The 19,963-nt window shown below is 40.9% G+C and overlaps 1 protein-coding gene and 1 pseudogene across 1 annotated transcript in view; one reads left to right on the forward strand and one right to left on the reverse strand.

Moving 5' to 3' along the window:
• The window catches only part of ZNF250 (zinc finger protein 250), a 43,751-nt gene extending 24,252 nt beyond the window's left edge, over nt 1-19,499 (forward strand). Inside the window, exon 6 of the mRNA XM_075549066.1 lies at nt 16,984-19,499. Coding sequence (XP_075405181.1) covers nt 16,984-18,308 — 1,325 coding nt within the window. The 3' untranslated portion in view covers nt 18,309-19,499. The remainder of the gene's footprint in view (nt 1-16,983) is intronic.
• Nucleotides 7,823-9,945, reverse strand: LOC142448467 (heat shock protein HSP 90-beta pseudogene; annotated as a pseudogene).
• Nucleotides 19,500-19,963: the final 464 nt, after the last annotated feature.

The following is a 19,963-nucleotide window of genomic DNA, read 5'->3' on the forward strand; positions in this document are numbered from 1 at the left end:
CACCTGCGGGCTCGCCAAAGCTAGAGCGCTTTAAAGCATTCTTGGTTTGCTTTGTGAGTGGAAATTCCACTAAAAAGGGGTTCAGGAGAAACCCTGGTACCCTACTTCTAATTTCAGAACTCCACCTCCCGGTTTCCTTTTCTTACCTCCCAATTTTCTGGTCTGGCTCCGGACAGATGAGTTCTATCTGTTCGCTATTTTCTCAGAACCCTCTCCCTCTTTCCTCTAGTTCTTAAATGCTTCCTTCCTCCACTATCATGACCCCAATTTTACCTTACAAATCTGGCCAGACTAGAGCATGTACACAGGTGCAGATAAGAGCTGAAAACACAGGGAATCCAGGACAGATAAACTCCTCAGGACCAATATTGAGAACAGCCATACCAGGAGGGGAAAGGGAAGGTGGGGGGACATAGGAAGAACCGATCACAATGATCTACATCAGGGATTTTCAAACTTTTTAAACAGGGGGCCAGTTCACCGTCCGTCAGACCCATTGGAGAGCCAGACTATCGTTTTTTTTTTTTTAAGCTATTAAGAAATTCTTATGCACACTGCATATATCTTATTTTGAAGTAAAAAACCAAACAGGGCAAAAACACCCTGCGGGCCGGATAAATGTCCTCGGTTGGCCGCATGTGGCCCAGGGGCCATACTTTGAGGACGCCTGTTCTACATATAACCCCATCTCAGGGGGGATGGACAACAGAAAAGTATGTGAAAGGAGACATTGGTCAGTGTAAAACATGAAAAAATAATAATTTATAAATTATCAAGGGTTCATGAGGGAGGGAGGGAACAAAATGAGAAGCTGATACCAAGGGCTCAAGTAGAAGAAAATGTTTTGAGAATGATGAGGACAGCAAATGTACAAATGTGTTTGACAGTGGATGTATGTGTGGATTGTGATAAGAACTGTATGAGCTCCCAATAAAATGATTTTTTTTAAAGAAAATTTTTTCGAAATGATGATGGCAACAAATGTACAAATGTGCTTGACATGATGTATGGATGGATGAATGGATAGATGGATTGTGATAAGAGTTGTATGAGCCACCAATAAAATGATGTTTTTAAAAGTTAAGCTATACAACTATATTCAAGGATATAAGTTAAAATAATACTTTAAAACAACAAAAAATAACTGAGCAGGAAAAGAAAAATGAAGTTATGGATAATTTAAGTTGGGACAATGATTGGTCCTAGAAGCCTCTGTTTTCTGAATTTCTTGGATCACATTATTTCTTCCCTCCTATAATGTCTTCATTGAAACTGAACAAATATTTATCATTTAATAAAGATTCAAGAGATATTTATCATTTGGTTATGATTCAAAATTTCAATCCAGTAGCCATTCTGATCTGAACAAATACCAGCCCCTTCATTTTGCCATCATCAGGCTTCTTCACAAATTTCACTCCCAGCTCTTCAAATCTTTCATGCGCCCAGGAAGGTCTGAATTGCCATTGTGGTAACTATGGGTCGCATCCTCTTCGATGCTCCTATTGTGAGTCAGCTCAAGTGTAGCTTTTCTAGAGAACACCCATGCCCACTTTTCTTTCTTTTTTTTTTTAAATCATTTTATTGGGACTCATACAACTCCGATCACAATCCACACATGCATCAATTGTATAAAGCACACTTATATATTTATTGCCCTCATCATTCTCCAAACTCATTTTCCACTTGGGTTCCTGGGATCAGCTCCTCATTTTCCTTTTTCCCCTCCTCTTCCCTCCCTGTTCCCCCCTCCCTCATGAACCCTTGATAATTTATAATTTATTATTTTATCTTACACTGCCCGGCATCTCCCTTCATCCACTTTTCTGTTACCCATCCCCCAGAGAGGAGGTTATATGTAGATCCTTGTGATCGGTTCCCCCTTTCTACCCTCCCTTCCCTCCTGGTATCGCCACTCTCACCACTGGTCCTGAGGGGTTCATCTGTCCTGGATTCCCTGTGTTTCTAGTTCCCATCTGTACTGCTGTGCATCTTCTGGGCTAACCGGGTTTGCAAGGTAGAATTGGGATCATGATAGTGGGGGGCAGAAAGTGTTTAAGAACTAGAGGAAGGTTGTGAGTTTCATTGTTGCTACACTGCACCTTGAGTGGCTCATCTCCTCCCCACTACCCCTCTGCAAGGGATGTCCAGTTGTCTACAGATGAGCATTGGATCCCCATCACGCAGCCCCCTCATTCATGAGGATAGGATTTCCCACCCCCCAGCCTTTGGTGCTTGAAACCTGGTTCCCTCAGCCCTTCATGATCACACATGTTAGTGTGCTGCTTCCATGTGGGCTTTGTTGCTTCTGGGCTAGGTGGCTGCTTGTTTACTTTCAAGCCTTTAAGACCCCAGACACTATATCTCTCGATGGCCGGGCACCATCTGCCTTCTTCACCACACTTACTTATGAACACATTTGTCTTCAGTGTTTATGTGGGGAAGGTGATCACACAGTGATGGTTTTTGTTCTTTGGTGTCTGCTGTCTGATCCCTTCAACACCTCGTGAATCACACAGACTTGTGTGCTTCTTCTCTGTGCATGTCCACTTTTCATCGTTATCATTTTATCCTAAGACAGGAAGTAGAGGGAAATTTTCATAATAGGGAAATCTAACTTTTGAAGCAGTGTCAATCCAAGAATTTTAGTACAAAAATTCAGTGACTTCTTAGGATCTTTACTTTAGAGTATGGTCTGCTGCAATAGGTAATCCTTGGTACTGAGGTCCCTGTGGGAGCAGCACCTGAGGGTGACGTCTTTGGTGAGGCTGCTAGACACCAGCTCTGAGTGTGCCTTGACTGCACTGCCGTTATGTGTCCCAGGAACCTCATTCTTCACATGCACATGAAGACAGGAAGTATCGTGGGCCATTAAAAAGAAAGATTTAAAAAGTCAAACCATACAAAGTATGTTCTTTGATCATATGGAATTAAATTTAAAATAACATCATGATCTCTGGAAAATCCAAAAATATTTGTACTTTAAAAAACTTACTTTTTATAAAACCCAGAATTGTTGGGGGGTGGGGGGGAGTATACTTCTGAATAACTCATGGGTCAAAGAAGAAATAAAAAGGAAAAAGGAAATTTTAAATTAAATGAAAGTGAAAATGCAACATATCAAATTTATGTTATGTATCTAAAATGATATTTATAGTTTTTTAAAGCACTAAAACAACACTCTTCTGTCAGTTTCTCATACCGTGGTGGCTTGTATATTGCTGCTGTGCTGAAAATTAGGCCACCAGCAGGGTCACTCATAGTGGAAAGCTTCCAGCGAAGCTTCTAGACCAGTGGTTCTCAAGCTTCCTAATGCCGCGACCCTTTCATACAGTTCTTCATGTGTGGTGACCCTCCAACCATAAAATCATTTTCGTTGCTACTTCATAACTATAATTTTGCTAGTGTTATGAATCAGGCGACCCCTGTGAAAGGGCCGTGCAGCCCCCCCCCCCAAGGGTCATGACCCACAGGTTGAAAACCACTGTCCTAGACTAAGACAGACTAGAAAGGAGGATCTGGTGTACTACTTCTTAAAAAACTGACCAGTGAAAACTGCATAAATTGCAGCAGAACATTGATATACTGCTGGAAAAGTATCCCCTCAGGTAGAAAGCACTCAAAATACAAATAAAGAGGACTTTTGCCATTGATTTATCCGATGCAATATTGCCATTTGATGCTTTGACTGCTGCTTCCATGGGTAGACCCAAATAGAATGACAACTTCAATCTTTTTTTCACTTATCATTGATGTTGCTTGCTTGTCCAGTTGTGAGGATTTTTTGTTTTCTTTATAAAGAGGTGTAATCTGTACTGAAGTCTTCGTGCAATGAAGATCATGTAATAGAATTTTGCAAGACCATCAATCTTTGCAAATACTATTTCAACAATATAAACTGCAACTCTACATGTAGCCCTCATCAGGTGAACTACACAGGAATCAAATTTACTGCATCTGTGGAAAAAGGCAATGGAGAAACTCACTTATCAACACTCAGTACAAGACCAGAGAACAACTGCAGAACAAACCATCAATGGCTCATATGCAAATTGAAGTTGAAACTGAATAAAATTAAAGCCAATCCACAAGAGCCAAAGTATGACCAACAGTATATCCCACCTGAATTTAGAGACTTGCTCAAGAATAGGTTTTACACATTGGACACTAAAAACCAAGACCAGGTGAGTTATGGATTCACATCAAGCAAATCATACATGAAGAAAGAAAAGGCCATTGAAAAGGTCAGTAACAAAGGAAAAAACAAAGTAGATGTCATGTCAGAAGAAGCTCTGATGAAACTGAAGACCCTCAACAAGATGGATTGGCACAATCGCTGCAACACGGGACTCAAACATAACAAGGATTATGAGGACTGGGTAGTGTATTCTGCTATGATGTGACTTCAAAAAATTAATGGAAAAACTTACTTAAAAGACAATGGAATTATTTCAGGAACTTTTTTAAGCACCCCAGATCATGGGGTTGCTGAATCAGAACTGACTCCTTTTCTTTTTTGCTGCCCCTCCACCAAGTATGGTGCCCTACAACAGGAACTACCCCTCCTTCCAGGACTGGTCCTTCTAACAACCTAACCAAAGCACCCGAGGCACTTCTCACTTCTGAAGAGCATTCTGGTTGGACTGTTGGTGAAATATATTTTTTAATTTTTCTGTCAGTTCATGGATTCAAGAGCCAACACATAACCCAAACCTGTGACAAACGAAAAGCTCGAGGTCGTCGATTTAACAAATAAACCTACTCCTACTGAGTTGATTCCAACTCATAGTGACCCTGGAGACAGTTTCCAAGGCTTTGTATGTCTTTCCAAGATCAGAAAACTGCAACTTTCTTCCATCGAGTGGCTGGTAGTTATGAATTTTGGACTTTGGGGTTACCAGTCCAGCACTTAACTGAGAGGACCACCCAGGCTCTTTACCTTTCTTTCCTCTAATCTGTGTGTTTTAGTGCTTTGTGCTGGTGGTGTTCGGTTTCAACAAGTTGGTTCCAACTCATAGATACCCTATGTGTGTGTAACAGTGTAAAACACTGCCCGGTCATGCACCCTCACAATCATTGCTATGTTTGGGCCCATTGTCGCAGTCATTGGATCCGTCCATCTCCTGGAGGGTCTTCCACTTTTCACTGACCCTCTGTTTTTAAAGCTTTCATTTTAAAAAACTAGGAAAGGAAAACAAAATGAAACACAAAGTCAACAGGGGAAAGGGGGCAAGTTCAGGAGGGTTCAAAAGCTTTATGGGGAAAAATGGAATTAAAAGATCATGGAAGTTTTCTATGTACTCTTTGAAGACCACTCATACATGGTCATTATATTTCTAGTCAGACTGACCAAAGAAAGAAAATACAAATTACTCATATTAGGAATGAAGGAAGTGACATGAGTATAGGTCCTCAAGAATTATGAAAAATTTTATTTTTAAAAATGTGATAACTTAAAAAAATACTTTTATTGGGGGCTCTTACATCTCATCACAATCCATACATTCACCCAGTGTGTCAAGCACATTTGCACATATGCCACCATCATCATTTTCAAAGCATTCTCTTCCCACTTGAGCCCCCGATATCAGCTCCCCATTTCTTCCCCCTCTTCCACCCACCCTCCCTCATGAACCCTTGATAAGTTATAGATTATTATTTCCATATCTTACATGATCCTCCATTGCCCTTCACCCACTTTTCCATTATTTGTCCCCCCGTGGTGGGGTTATAGGTTGATCCTTGTGATCCATACCCTCTTTCTCCCCCCACCCTCCCCTAATCCTCCTGGTATCTCTACTTATTGTTGGCCCTGAGGGGTTTCTCTATCCTGGATTCCTTGTGTTGCTGGCTTTTATTTGTAACAGCGTACATGCTCTGGTCTAATAGGATTTATAAGCTAGAAATTGAAGTCATGATAGTGGGAGCAGTGGGGGGTAGAACTAGAGGAAAATTGTGTGTTTCATCAGTGCTATACTGCACCCTGACTGGCTCATCTCTACCTTGTGATCCTTCTGTAAGGGGATGTCCAGATGGGCTTTGGGTCTCCACTCTGCACTTCCCCTCATTCACAATGATATGATTTTTTTGTTCTGGGTCTTTGATGCCTGATACCTGATCCTCTTGACACCTCGTGATCACACAGGCTAGTGTGCTTCTTCCATGTGGGTTTTTTTGTTTCTGAGCTAGATGGCCGCTTGTTTATCTTCAAGCCTTTAAGATCCCAGACGCTGTATCTTGTGATTGCTGGACACCATCAGCTTTCTTCACCACATTTGCTTATTGCACCTGCTTTGTCTTCAGCGATTGTGTTGGGAAGGTAAGCAACACTGAATTACATGTGATAACTGAAAATGAAACTAAACCCTTGAAAGACTCCAAGTACCAAAGTTCACTAGAGAAATGAGTAACCTTTATAGCTCTTATCTATTAAGAACACTGAGCTTGTATTTTTTAAATCTTCCCACAAGGAAAAGACCAAGCGTAAGTGCCTTCCCTGGTAAATTCAACCAAACATTTAAGAAGTTATAATGTTAGTTCTTGCAAATACTTTTTTAAAATGGAAGAAATACCAATAGTACTGTGTAATTAAAACCAGACAAAGACACAACAAGAATGAAAAACAGGGAACCAATTACAAGGATCTACATGTGACCTCCTCCCTGGGGGACAGACAACAGAAAAGTGGGTGAAGGGAAACGTTGGACAGGGCAAGATATAATAAAATAATAATTTACAAATTATCAAGGGTTCATGAGAGAGGAGGCAGCAGGGAGGGAAAGGAAAAATGAGAAGCTGATGCCAGGGGCTTAGGTAAAGAGCATATGTTTTGAAAATGATGAGGGCAACAAATGTACAAATGTGCTTTACACAATTGATGTATGTATGGATTGTGATAAGAGCTGTATGAGCCCCTAATAAAACAATAAAAAATTCATTGACAGGGTTACTTTTGTCCTGCTTATCTTTCAAATATTTTCTGTTTTTTCTTCTCCTTATATTTTTCTAAATAAAATATGATGCCCCCAACTTTAATAAAAGTAATCTTTTGTGGAATGTAGCAAAATTCATCTTGGTTGGAGTAAAATTTGTATAATGGCCATGTAATTAAACATGAAAAACTGAAACTTTAAAGTTTAGATTTAAGTGTCTGGAATTAATAAAAAGTTGTTTTGAATTAATTAAAAAAAAAAAGAATGAGAAACAAACCAGAATCCCACAGGAACATAGGGCTCAAAAATTCTAAACAAAGACTTTAGTAAGTAGAATCAAACAATAGGAGAGGGCTTCAAAAGTCTGTGAGGGGAAAACCTCATTATCTTTTAACTCAGTTTTTCCTTGTACTTTTTGAAGCTCTCGCATATGTAGAAAAAAATAATAGTATATCATGATCAAGAGGGGTTTATTACAGATATATAGGATTGCTTTGACATTTCAAATATCAATCAGTATTGCAATGCAGACTATGACAAAATACTTCTAAATAAATCACAAATGTATGAAATAACATCAGGGTAAAAGAAACTGGCCTTCCTAACCTTGGAAAACTGTTTTTTGATAGGGCCCTGTAAGGCTAGAGACAATTGAAATATACATAGTCCCTAGGTTACAAATAAGAATCGTTCCTAAGTGTGCCTATTTTTGGTATAAAATGGCATCTTCGTTATTTTGCATACTTTAATTTCAGAACAAAATAAACAAAAAAGAAACCTCACAGATTACACATCTAACCCCATTCCCAAATGAGGGAGGGGACAGGACTTGGGGGCCTTAGATCCTGCTTTACACACAGAACAGGCGAGGGGAAAACCACTAGTTATCATCAGGTAGAGCCAGGTGGGATAGGACCACTCAAGGCTGCTGCGGGAGTCATGGGGACACTGTACAGAGGGCACAAGATTTGAGAGTCGAATGGCCTAAGCTCCATGCGAGATACATTCCCGTCACCCTGGGGGCGGGGTGGGGGGCGAATCTCATCATGAAGAGCAGCACTGGGTTCCTCAGCTGTCACCTCATCTTTGTCAATGTCTAAGCCAGGTTTGAAGATATGGTACATGTGGTTGGAGTGGGTCTGGGGATCCTCAGGGAAGAAGCCAGAGGAGAGCAGTGTGATTTCAAATAGCGGCACCACCAGGTCCTTGACAGGTTTTTTGTTCTTGTCAGCCTTGATCTTCTGCTGCAGTGTCTTCACGATGGAGTGGTCTGGGCTGATCTCCGGGTCTTGTTTGGTCACCATGTAGCCCATTGTAGAATTGTCCCAAAGATCCTGGGTTTTCATGATCTGCTCCATGTTGACCATCCAGCCATATGTGCTAGTCACAATGCAGCAGGGTGAAGACACAAGGCTATTGAAGAATGTCACCTTCCCAACCTTCTTATCTAAAATTTCTTTCATGAGCTTGCAGAGGTTCTCAAATTTGGCCTTGCTTTCCTCCATTTTCTTCATCCTTAGGTAGCTCGAGGCCATCTCCTTGGTCACTGAGACCAGATTCTTCCCATCAAACTCCTTGAGCTGCTGCACCCAGTACTCTTTGATAGGCTCGGTCATGTAGAGCACCTCAAAGCCCCATATCCATATTTGCTACACAAAAGTAGAATTTGCCACCTGCTCTTTGCTCTGGACCTCCTTCCTGCAGTAGGCATATTCTGAGAGGGAAGTCATCTCATCTCTAGAATGGGAGATGTGATAGTGCAGCAGCTCAGGTGCCAATGGAGTCCTTATGGATGCCAAACTTCTGGTTTTTGGAGAAGGCCTCATAAGTTTCTAATAGTTCTGTGTCTGTGAACTCAGAAGAGTGCAAGGCACTTCTTGACAATGTTTTTGTGGATGACCTTCAAGATTTTGCTCTGCTAGAGCATCTCTGGAGATAATGAGGGGCATGTCCTCAGAGTCAACCACACAACAGCTGAAGTTGATGTACGCTGGTATTAATTCATCATAGTTGTTCATGGCTGTCCATAATGAACACCCAGGGGACATAAAGTTTAATGTTCTTTTTTTTCTTCTTGTTCTCAAAGGAGTCTAAGGGAGCCCAGCAGGGGATGAACAGCAATGCCCTGAACTCCAATTGACCTACAGAAATGTGGTTGACTGCCAAGTAGTCTTCCAATACTTCCATACTCCTCCTGGGTGATGACATTAGGATTTCTGGTCCAAATGGGCTTGTGCTGTGTAGTTCTTCCCGGTCAATATATTTCTCCTTAATCTTCTTGGTTTTCTTCTTGTTGCCCTTACCACTATCTTAGCCCACATTTCAATCTCAGGTTACTCTTCTTCCTTATTTATTTTTCTTCTTCCTCCTCACCTCTCTCTTCCTCTGCTTCATCACTGATTTCCTTCTCAAGTTCCTTCTCCTGCCAAAGATGATGGGGTAGCCTATAAACTCTGAGTGCTTCCTCACTGCTTCTTTGACTCGACTCTCCTCTAGGTAGTCTTTGCAGTCTTTGAGGTGAAGAATCACTTTGGTTCCCCAACCAACAGGTTTACCCCTGTCAGCATGGACCCCCCAGTGAAGGACCCCCCAGCAGAAGACTCCCAAGCACACTACTCATCATCATTGTGTTTTGTGATCACAACCACTCTCTCTGCCACCAGGTAGGCAGAATAAAAGCATGGAGATGTTGGCAGCAGTCTGCAGACCCTTCATAAATGCTTTGGTACCTTGGTCATGCCAATGCCTATATCCACTAGACTCAGCATGCATTCCTGGGGGCTGGGAATAATGTCAATTTTTGGCTCTTTACTACTGTCCAACTTGGAGGGATCTGTCAGACCCTCACAGCGAATCATGTCTAAGGCATCAGAAATATTAGCGATCAACTCCAGAAGGAAATTTTACTATTGGAATGGAAGGTATTGATGATGAAGGACATGAGTTGGGCAATCTCTGCATGAAAGGAAAAGATCTTCACCTCCTCTTCTCCATGGTACATGTCCTCAGGCATCTTGAAACAGAGCTGCGAGTACCAGTGAGCAGTAGCTATGGGGCTGTGTGCAGATCACACATGCCCACAGACTATGTGGAGCTGTCTCTAGAGCCCTAAGTGTATCTTTAAGTAGAATTTGTAGGTAAGTCAGAACAGCTGCATGCGGTTCTTACTAAGCCTTATTTTCGTGCAAGAAATGGCTCAGCAACTTTTCAAGCTGCAAGTGAAGCTATAAAGATGATTATAAGGAATGATTTGTTCTGCGTAGGGGTTGATCCAATCAGTGAAAGTAAATTGACATAACATTAAAGGGCACATTCAGTTTGTCCATACTTTGGACATTCATAACTATGGCACTACTTGAATAGTAAGCACTGTCTTCCAGTTGGTAAATTTGTTTCTCATAAGGAGAGAGATTCACACCTCCATGATAGGATCGCTGAAGACAAATGGGTGCATAAGCAAATGTGGTGAAGAAAGCTGATGGTGCCCGGCTATCAAAAGAGATAGTGTCTGGGGTCTTAAAGGCTTGAAGGTGAACAAGCGACCATCTAGCTCAGAAGCAAAAAAGCCCACATGGGAGAAGCACACCAGCCAGTGCGATCACGAGATGCCAAAGGGACCAGGTATAAGGCATCATGCAAAAAAAATATATATATATATATATATATATATATATATATATACCATATTGAATGAAGGGGTAAGAGCAGAGTGGAGACACAAGGCTCAAGTGTCGGCCACTGGAGATCCCCTCATAGAGGGGTTTAGGAGAGGAGATGGGTCAGTCAGGGTACGAGGTAGTACCGATGAAGAACACAGCTTTTCCCCAGATCCTGGATGCTTCCTCCCCCCAACTACCATGATCCGAATTCCACTTTGCAGGACTGGATAGGGCAGAGGATGTACACTGGTGCATATGGGGCCTGGAGGCACAGGGAATCCAGGGTGGATGATACCTTCAGGACCAAGGGTGTGGGGCGCGATGCTGGGAGAGTGGAGGGTGAGTGGATTGGAAATGTGGAACTGATTACAAGGATCCACATGTGACTTCCTCCCTGGGAGATGGATGGCAGGAAAGGGGGGGGAAGGGAGACTCCGGATAGGGCAAGCTATGACAAAATAACAATGTATAAATTACCAAGGGCACATGAGGGAGGGGGGAACGGGGAGGGAGTGGAAAAAAAAGAGGAACTGATGCAAAGGGCTTAAGTGGAGAGCAAATGCTTTGAGAATGATTGGGGCAGGGAATGTGCAGATGTGCTTTATACAATTGATGTATGTATATGTATGGATTGTGATAAGAGTTGTATGAGCCCCTAATAAAATGTAAAAAAAGGAGCGAGATGAACAATTTTACACTAGCTTTACGTTCATGTTGAGGCTGAACAAATAAGTAAATAATTGTTGGACCATAGTAGCTAAGTTTCTCACTATTGGATATTCAAGAAAGGAAAGCTAAAATGAGCCCTGTAGTGGAGGTACTAGAGACATCAGTATAAACTCATGTGTAGTTTAATGGAGAAAAGTGTGTGTGTGTGTGTCCAAAGATGAATAAAGAAACAATTACAGAAATGTGTTTGTTTATATGGGTTATGTAAATGTAAAAGAAAACCAAGATCCTCACAATTGGAACAGTAGACAACATCGTGATTAAATGAGAAAGGATGAAGTTGTCAAGGTTTTTGTCTTGCTTGGATCTATAATCAATGCTCATGAAAGCAGCAGTCAAGGATTAAATGATGCATTGTATTGGGTAAATCTGCTACACAAGACCTCTTTAAGGTATTGAAAAGTAAAAATGTTACTTTGAAAACTAGGGTGTACCTAACCCAAGCCATGGTATTTTCAATCATCTCATATGCATGTGAAAGTTTCACATGGAATAAGAAAGACCAAAAAAGAATCAATGCATTTGAATTGTGGTGCTGATGAAGACTATCAAAAGTACCACACACTGCCAAAAGAATGAACAAATCTGTTTTATAAGAAGTGCAGCTAGAATGCTTCTTAGAAGCAATGATGGCAAGACTTTATCTCATATATTTTGGACATGTTATCAGGATAGACAAGTCCCTGGAAAATAACAATATGTTAAATAAGAGAAGACCTATGACAAGGTAGATTGGCACAGTAGCTACAACAATGGGCTCAAACATAGAAACCATTGTGAGGATGGTACAAGACTAGACTATGTTTTGTTCTATTATATGTAGAGTTGCTGTAGGTCAGAACTGACTCAATAGTACTTAATAACACCATAGGAGTTACTATGCATTTGTATATTATCTAACTCTGTCTGTTAAGAAGGCCTTTCTCAGTGATCACACTAAGAGCCCAGAAACAGCTTTATGTATTTATTTATTATTATTGATTGATTGATTGCTGACCTCCCTCTTTTTATATATTGCCTTCCCCTTCATTCAAACAAATATGTTTGCCCTAAACTAGTGGTTCCTTTCCTTCCTAATGCCATGACCCTTTAATACAGTTCCTCATGTTGTGGTGACCCCCAACCGTAAAATTATGTTTGTTGCTACTTCATAACTGTCATTTTGCAACTGTTATGAATTGGGCAACTCCTGTGAAAGAGTTGTTTGACACCCCTCCCCCCCCCCCCCCCGCAAAGGGTCGCAACCCACAGGTTGAGAACCGCTCCCCTAAAGTTAGTGGTAAAGGGTATCTATGGAGTATCTACAACATCATACTATCTAAAATCAAGAACAAGGCAAGGGCTCCTGCTCTATCACTTCAACATTATAATAAGGCAAGAAAAGGAAAAGAAATAAAATGTATCCAAGTTACAAAGCATTCTCCTTGAAAATGACCTGATCATATTTGCAGAAAAGCCTGAAGAATCTATATTAAAAAAATGTTATTAGAATGAGAGGGTTTTGCACTTTGGAAGGATAACACTCAATATGTAAAAATTCATTGTATTCTATATACTAGCAATGAACAATCAGAAAGTGAAACTTAAAACAGCATAATTTAAAAGGCGTAAAAAAAAAGAACACAAGACTAAATCTAACAGAAGTCTGTGTTGCGGATTTAATTGAGTCCGTGGTCAAGGATCCCTGGTGGTACAGTGGTTAAGCACTTGGCTGCCAACCAGAAGGTTGACAGTTCAAACCCACCCAACTCTGATTTATATCTCACATCAGGTAGCAGACACCAAAGGACAAACACCATCATTGTGTGATCACCTTCCCCACATAAACACTGAAGACAAATGTGCTCATAAGTAAGTGTGGTGAAGAAGGCTGATGGTGCCCAGCTATTGAGAGATATAGCGACTGGGGCCTTAAAGGCTTGAAAGTTAACAAGCGGCCATCTAGCACAGAAGCAACAAAGCCCACATGGAAGCAGCACACCAACATGTGTGATCATGAAGGACTGAGGGAACCAGGTTTCAAGCACCAAAGGTGGGTGGGTGTGGGAATCATATCGTGAATGAGGGGAGCAATGCCCATCTGTAGACAACTGGACATCCCTTGCAGAGGGGTAGTTGGGAGGAGATGAGTCACTCAAGGTGCAGTGTAGCAACAATGAAACTCACAAGCTTCCTCTAGTTCTTAAACGCTTCCTGCCCCGACTATCATGGTCCCAATTCTACCTTGCGAACCTGGTTAGACCAGAGAATTCACAGCGGCACAGATGGGAACTGAAAACACAGGGAATCCAGGACAGATGAACCCCTCAGGACCAGCCATGAGAGTGGCGATACCGGGAGTGAAGGGGCCATAGAAGGGGGGAACCGATCACAAGGATCTACATATAACCTCCGTGGGGGATGGGCAACAGAAAAATGGGTGAAGGGAGATGCGGGGCAGTGTAAGATAAGATAAAATACTAATTTATAAATTATTAAGGATTCATGAAGGAGGGAGGGGGAGGGGAGAAAGGAAAATGAGCTGATTCCAGGAACCCAAGCAGAAAGCGAATAATGATAAGGGCAGCGAATGTATAAGTGTGCTTTACATAATTGATGTATGTATGGATTGTGATAAGAGTATCAGCCCCAATAAAATGATTAAAAAAAATAAACTCAAATCACAGACCTAGATATAGAATAGAACTTAAAAAAAACTTTAGAGAAATTTTGATGTTAGGATAGGCAAAGATTTCTTTAATAAGATACAAATAGCCTAAAATGTTGGTAAATTGGACTTTTCAAGAATTAAGAACATCTATTCTTCAAAGGACACTGTTTAAGAGTGAAAACACAAAGGTATTTTGAAATACAGTATTATAAAAGCAATGAATGAATAAAATTGGGATACCAACTGCATGTGAGGGGACAGAGAATAAGTCAGATTATAGGCAGAGTGGACTGCCAAGATTATGATATCACCTTTTCTTAAATTAGATGATAGGCGACCAGTCATTTTATCAGCATTCTTTTTAAACCATTATTTTAAAATATAATTTACATGCCAAATAGTTTCTAGGCTAATTATGGACTGGAAATCCGACATACCTCCTGTCCAACCTTTTACAAATTCTGACACCAATCATCTCTCTCACGGCAGGCACTATCTATTTCTCTGCTGGGGTTGATAATTAATGTCAGTCAGTGGTCACATAAAACTCTCACACTATACTCACACTTAGGAGTTTATTAGGGAAGTAACAGGGTACAATTTTGGATCCGGTGGTCATTCTTCGGTCAGGATACCTCCTCTTTGACAGTGTCCACAGATAGGCCTCTTAGCCCTTGATTTCTCACTCCTTGATTTGGCCTCTGCTCTGCTCAGACAAGTGTTACAGTTCTACCAATAAGAGCTTGGAAGCACTCCCACTTAAATTCTCTTACTTTGATGTACTTGATTCTTTAGCTCTGTGGACCAAGACGCCAACTGTGCCATCTTGTGCCAGTCTCCTGGATCTACTGCTGCTTTTTCCTGCTGCTTGACTGTACTATTCTTGCTGCTACCTCTTCTCTTTAATACTTTCTCCAGTGTTACAGTGCTCTATCTCCTTGATCTAGGAGGTTCTCGGTGAAAGTACACTAGACCCAAGAAGATATGCTTTGCTCCTGGCTCATCTTCTTGATAGTAGTGAGGCCGCCTCCTCTTCTCTGCATCTTGGATTGGTTCTGTTTAAGCATAGTGCATAAGATCCCTAGGGTCAGAACCAACTCAATGACACCTAACAACAACAACAAGCCTAATGGGTTAGCACAATGATCCACCCTCTCACTAGAATTCCATACATCTTATGTGCATGGTCCCACCCTCACAAAAGTTTTATGTACCTTATTTGTATTGGAAAAAACTGTCCAATGTCTTTGGTGAGTCATAATCACCCTATTTACATAGTCACACTCAATCATTCTGTAGGAGTTATAAGACCATATATGTCTCCAAGACCCATAGTAAGTATTTCACTGAAGTATAATATTCACAGAGTTGTATAACCTTCATAATTTTAGAACAGTTTTATTATCCTCAAATGAAACTTCAGACCCAGTAACACTACATTCCATCCCATCTTCAAAGCCCCTTTCCAAGCCTTAGGCCAAACCAAATGCCATGGAGTTGATTCTGATTCATAGTAACCCTTGGCAATCACTAATATGCTCTCTATCTCTATAGTTATGCCTATTCTGAAATTAATATAAATTGAATATATAATATGTGATATTTTGTGAGTGATTTCTGTCTTTCTTTTTTTGGTGCAGAAACCCAGGAGCGAACCAGATTTCTTTCATTTAGCATAATATTTTCAAGATTCGTACATGATGTACCATTTACCCATACTTTACTATATCCCATTGCCTAATTTCCATTTTATGGATTTATTATATTTTATATACTCATTCATCAAGTGATAAACATTTGGATTGTTTTCATATTCTTATTCTGGAATACCACTCATTTAATAATGTACTTCTTTTGAGATACTGCCTCTAGATTAAACTCTAGAAAGGTAATGGTGACAGCACTGAGGATGGAGTTGGTGTTGCAAAACTCAGGGCTGAAACTGCATACAACAAGAGGTCATAGGGTGGTGTGGGTGGGGCTTGCTGCTGTCCTTCCCTATAGAAGAGACCCATGAATCCTCCCCTTTCGAGAAACTATAAAGCAGTGGTTCTCAACCTTCCTAATGCCTCGACCCTTTCATATAGTTCCTCATGTGTTGACCCCCTAACCATAAAATTATTTTCTTTGCTACTTCTTCACTGTCATTTTGCTGCTGTTATGAATCAGGTGACCCCTGTGAAAGGGACGTTCAACCCCCAAAGGTCACGACCCACAGGTTGAGAGTCGCTGCTATAAAGGATTGACTTTCTATTCCTTCCAGCCTGAATATATGGTGTGTCCTATCATTCCCTGACTACAACCCATTCTCCAAACCAGTGGCTGTTCCCTGTGCACTCTCATTTACATGTGATATCTTATATTCTCAATGTGTCAATCTCTGATTTAGTGAACAATGATGCTCAGCACCCATGCCCCCTCAGCCAGCCCATGGAGCCCCTTGACTTGAGCATAGGGACATTTTGAGACCAATTCTTCACCATGTATACTGCTACTTCTAGCACTCCTTATCTCTGCCTAAACTTAGCAAAAGATTATCTTCACATCTCTATCTGCATTCTTTTTCACATATTACCTTCTAAAAATAAAATATAACAAACTCTTCTGCACCTGCAACATATCAGTGTGTTGGGTCCTTCTCCCTAGGACTACATCCTCCTGCTGACTTGTGTACAATAAGCTCACACCTCTTCTATACACTTCCTAGATCAGGCATGCCATCTATGTGCTACTGATGTCTATCCTGCATAGCTTTCTAAAATTTCCTCCAAATGGCCTCTGAAAACCTGGCTCACATTAAAACTGTGGAGAGGGCAAGGGCACAGGCAGAAATAGGCTCAAACTAGAGTTTACATCATTCGCTCAAATCCTGCACTTAGCCTTTCTGTTTAAATATATATCATCTTCTTATTTCTGGTTGGTTATCCCATTACCTTTCAACAGCAAGACCAGTTCTAGAGTTCTCTTTACATTTGCAAATAGTGTTAACATTTTCACTTTCAATTTGTTGCAGAATGTGAAGCCAAGAAAGAGAACCATAATAGGGATTTGAGTATGAAGCCTTTGATTTCAGAGAAAATATCTGTGATTCTGGGGATAACTCCTGTGGGGAGGACTGATCAAGAGTCCAGTGAAATTGAGAGAAGCTTCTATCTGGGTTTAAACTGCATTGGCCATCAGAAAGTTGAAGGCTCAAGCCAGAACATGCTCCTTACTCGGCATCCAGTGGTTCCTAATGAAGAGAAACCCTACAAGTGCATTGAATGTGGAAAATCCTTTGGTCGCAGCTCCCATCTCCTTCAACATCAGAGAATCCACACTGGGGAGAAGCCATATATATGCAATGTATGTGGGAAAGCCTTTAGCCAAAGCTCAGTCCTCAGTAAACACAGGAGAATTCACACGGGAGAGAAGCCCTATGAGTGTAACGAATGTGGGAAAGCCTTCAGAGTGAGCTCAGATCTTGCCCAACATCATAAAATACACACAGGAGAGAAGCCTCATGAATGTCTCGAATGTAGAAAAGCCTTCACTCAGCTGTCACATCTTATTCAACATCAGCGGATCCACACTGGAGAACGGCCATATGTGTGTCCATTATGTGGGAAAGCCTTTAACCACAGTACAGTGTTGCGGAGCCATCAGAGGGTGCACACAGGTGAAAAGCCTCATGAGTGCAATGAGTGTGGGAAGACCTTCAGTGTGAAGAGGACACTTATTCAGCATCAGAGGATCCACACTGGAGAGAAGCCTTACACATGTAATGAATGTGGGAAAGCCTTCAGTGACCGCTCAGTTCTCATTCAGCATCACAATGTGCACACTGGGGAGAAGCCCTATGAGTGCATTGAATGTGGGAAGACCTTCAGCCACCGATCCACCTTGATGAACCATGAGCGGATCCACACTGAGGAGAAGCCCTATGAGTGCTATGAGTGTGGGAAGGCCTTTGTTCAACACTCACACCTGATTCAGCACCAGAGGATTCACACCGGAGAGAAGCCCTACGTTTGCGGTGAGTGTGGCCATGCATTCAGTGCACGCAGATCTCTAATTCAACATGAGAGAATCCACACAGGTGAGAAGCCCTTTAAATGCATGGAATGTGGCAAGGCCTTCAGCCTGAAAGCAACTCTGATTGTGCACTTGAGGACCCACACAGGTGAGAAACCCTATGAGTGCAATAACTGTGGAAAGGCCTTCAGCCAATACTCTGTGCTTATCCAGCACCAGAGGATTCACACAGGTGAGAAGCCTTATGAGTGTGGGGAGTGTGGGCGTGCCTTCAACCAACACGGGCATCTGATTCAGCACCAGAAAGTACACAAGAAGCTGTAACCCTCAACTTCCACAAAGCCTGGAGAATATTCACATTCAGAGAAACGCATTACGCACAGCACTGTGAGAGGTCTTCAGCTCAGGAGATACTTTAGTTAATTCTGCAGGAAGCCCATTTATGGTGATTCAGTATGAGAAAATAACTCCAAAGATAAGTTCTGGGTATATCCTTTCTGTGGAAATCTTTGGAGAATGTCTGGAGGTTAGTTCAATATCTCACAGTTATATTAAAGAAGAACCATAATGTTAGAGTCAATTTTTCCCAACGTTACCCATATTTTCATTAGAGGTTTCATTAAAAGTGAATATATAAAGGAATTTAAGATATAAGAACAGTTGTCACAGTTAAGCTTCCTTATATGCCAAAAGAACTTATTTTCCACCAAACATTACATGCCTTTCCTAACTATAACTGGCCATCCTGATTTTAGGAGCTCTGGTGGTGTAACTGAGTGGGTTTTGTGTTGGGCTGCTAATCACAAGGTCAATTGTTCAAACATACCAGCCACTCCAGGAAAGAAAAATGAGGCTTTTTTTCTCCTGTAAAGACATACAGCCTAAGAAACCCACAGGGGTGGTTCAATTCTGTCCTGTAGGATTGATGTGAGTCATAATTGATTTGATGGCAGTGAGCATGAGATTCTAATTATGTGACTTTTCAGTATTCTGTTAACAAAGTGCTGTGTATATAAGTGGTGTAAGGTATATACATTTGTTCCTAAATTTATATAAAATGGCTAGAAACCTAAGCATGTGAAATTACCCGTTATGTATGAAAAAAATGCTAGGTATACATTAGGGGCAACCCTTTTATCTGGTGCTTTAACTTTCTTCAAGATCACAAAGAAGGTCTTGACATTTTTAAGTGAAAATTCAACTAAAAACCCACTCTAAAACCTTCAGAGCTTGTGCCCAAGACTGCAGGGTGTCACAGGCCCATGAACCCCAGGAAGGTGCACGAGAGGAACTCCACACTCACAGTCCAACCTCATAGGTACAACACCAAGTGGGTGCTTCTTTAAACCTTATGGTGTTTTGTTTTTTAATAGTTATTTAAAAAGACAGTACATTGGTGCATATTGTTATTAACAACCAAATTCTCAAATTCAAATAGCTCTTTTTAGTTGGTCATTTTTAATTTTTGTGTTTTGTTTTTAATTTTTATTTAAATAAAAAATTAGTGTATTGCCATATACTATGATGAGTGTGATTTACTCACAATTAAAACTTTGTGTCTAAGGTGTTCAAAATTATTTGCAATTTAGTTTGTAAACAATTTGTTTATCTTCAGCAAGCCACAAAAATAACAAATGTTACAGGAGATTCAAAGCATATTAATCTTATAAAAATGTTAAGTACTAACCCAGGATTGATGAACCTATAGGGACAGCAAATAGAATGAGGGTTTCTGGGGGTGGGATGCATGGGGAGTAGTACAGTCGTGCTGCTGGGGGTTGGGGGTAAAAGGTAGACAATGTCAAGGAATTCAGGAAAGAAAAGAATATTTGGAAACTGATTGTGGTAGAAATTGTGTAATACTGCTTGACATGATTGAACTATGGAATTATATGTGTATTAACTCCAATTAATATATATTTTCTTTAAAAAAGATGTTAAGTACTAGTAGAAGGAGAAAGATTTCCCCCTCCTTTGAA

This window comes from Tenrec ecaudatus, chromosome 5, assembly GCF_050624435.1.
Source record: "Tenrec ecaudatus isolate mTenEca1 chromosome 5, mTenEca1.hap1, whole genome shotgun sequence".
Taxonomy (NCBI): Eukaryota; Metazoa; Chordata; class Mammalia; order Afrosoricida; family Tenrecidae; genus Tenrec; species Tenrec ecaudatus.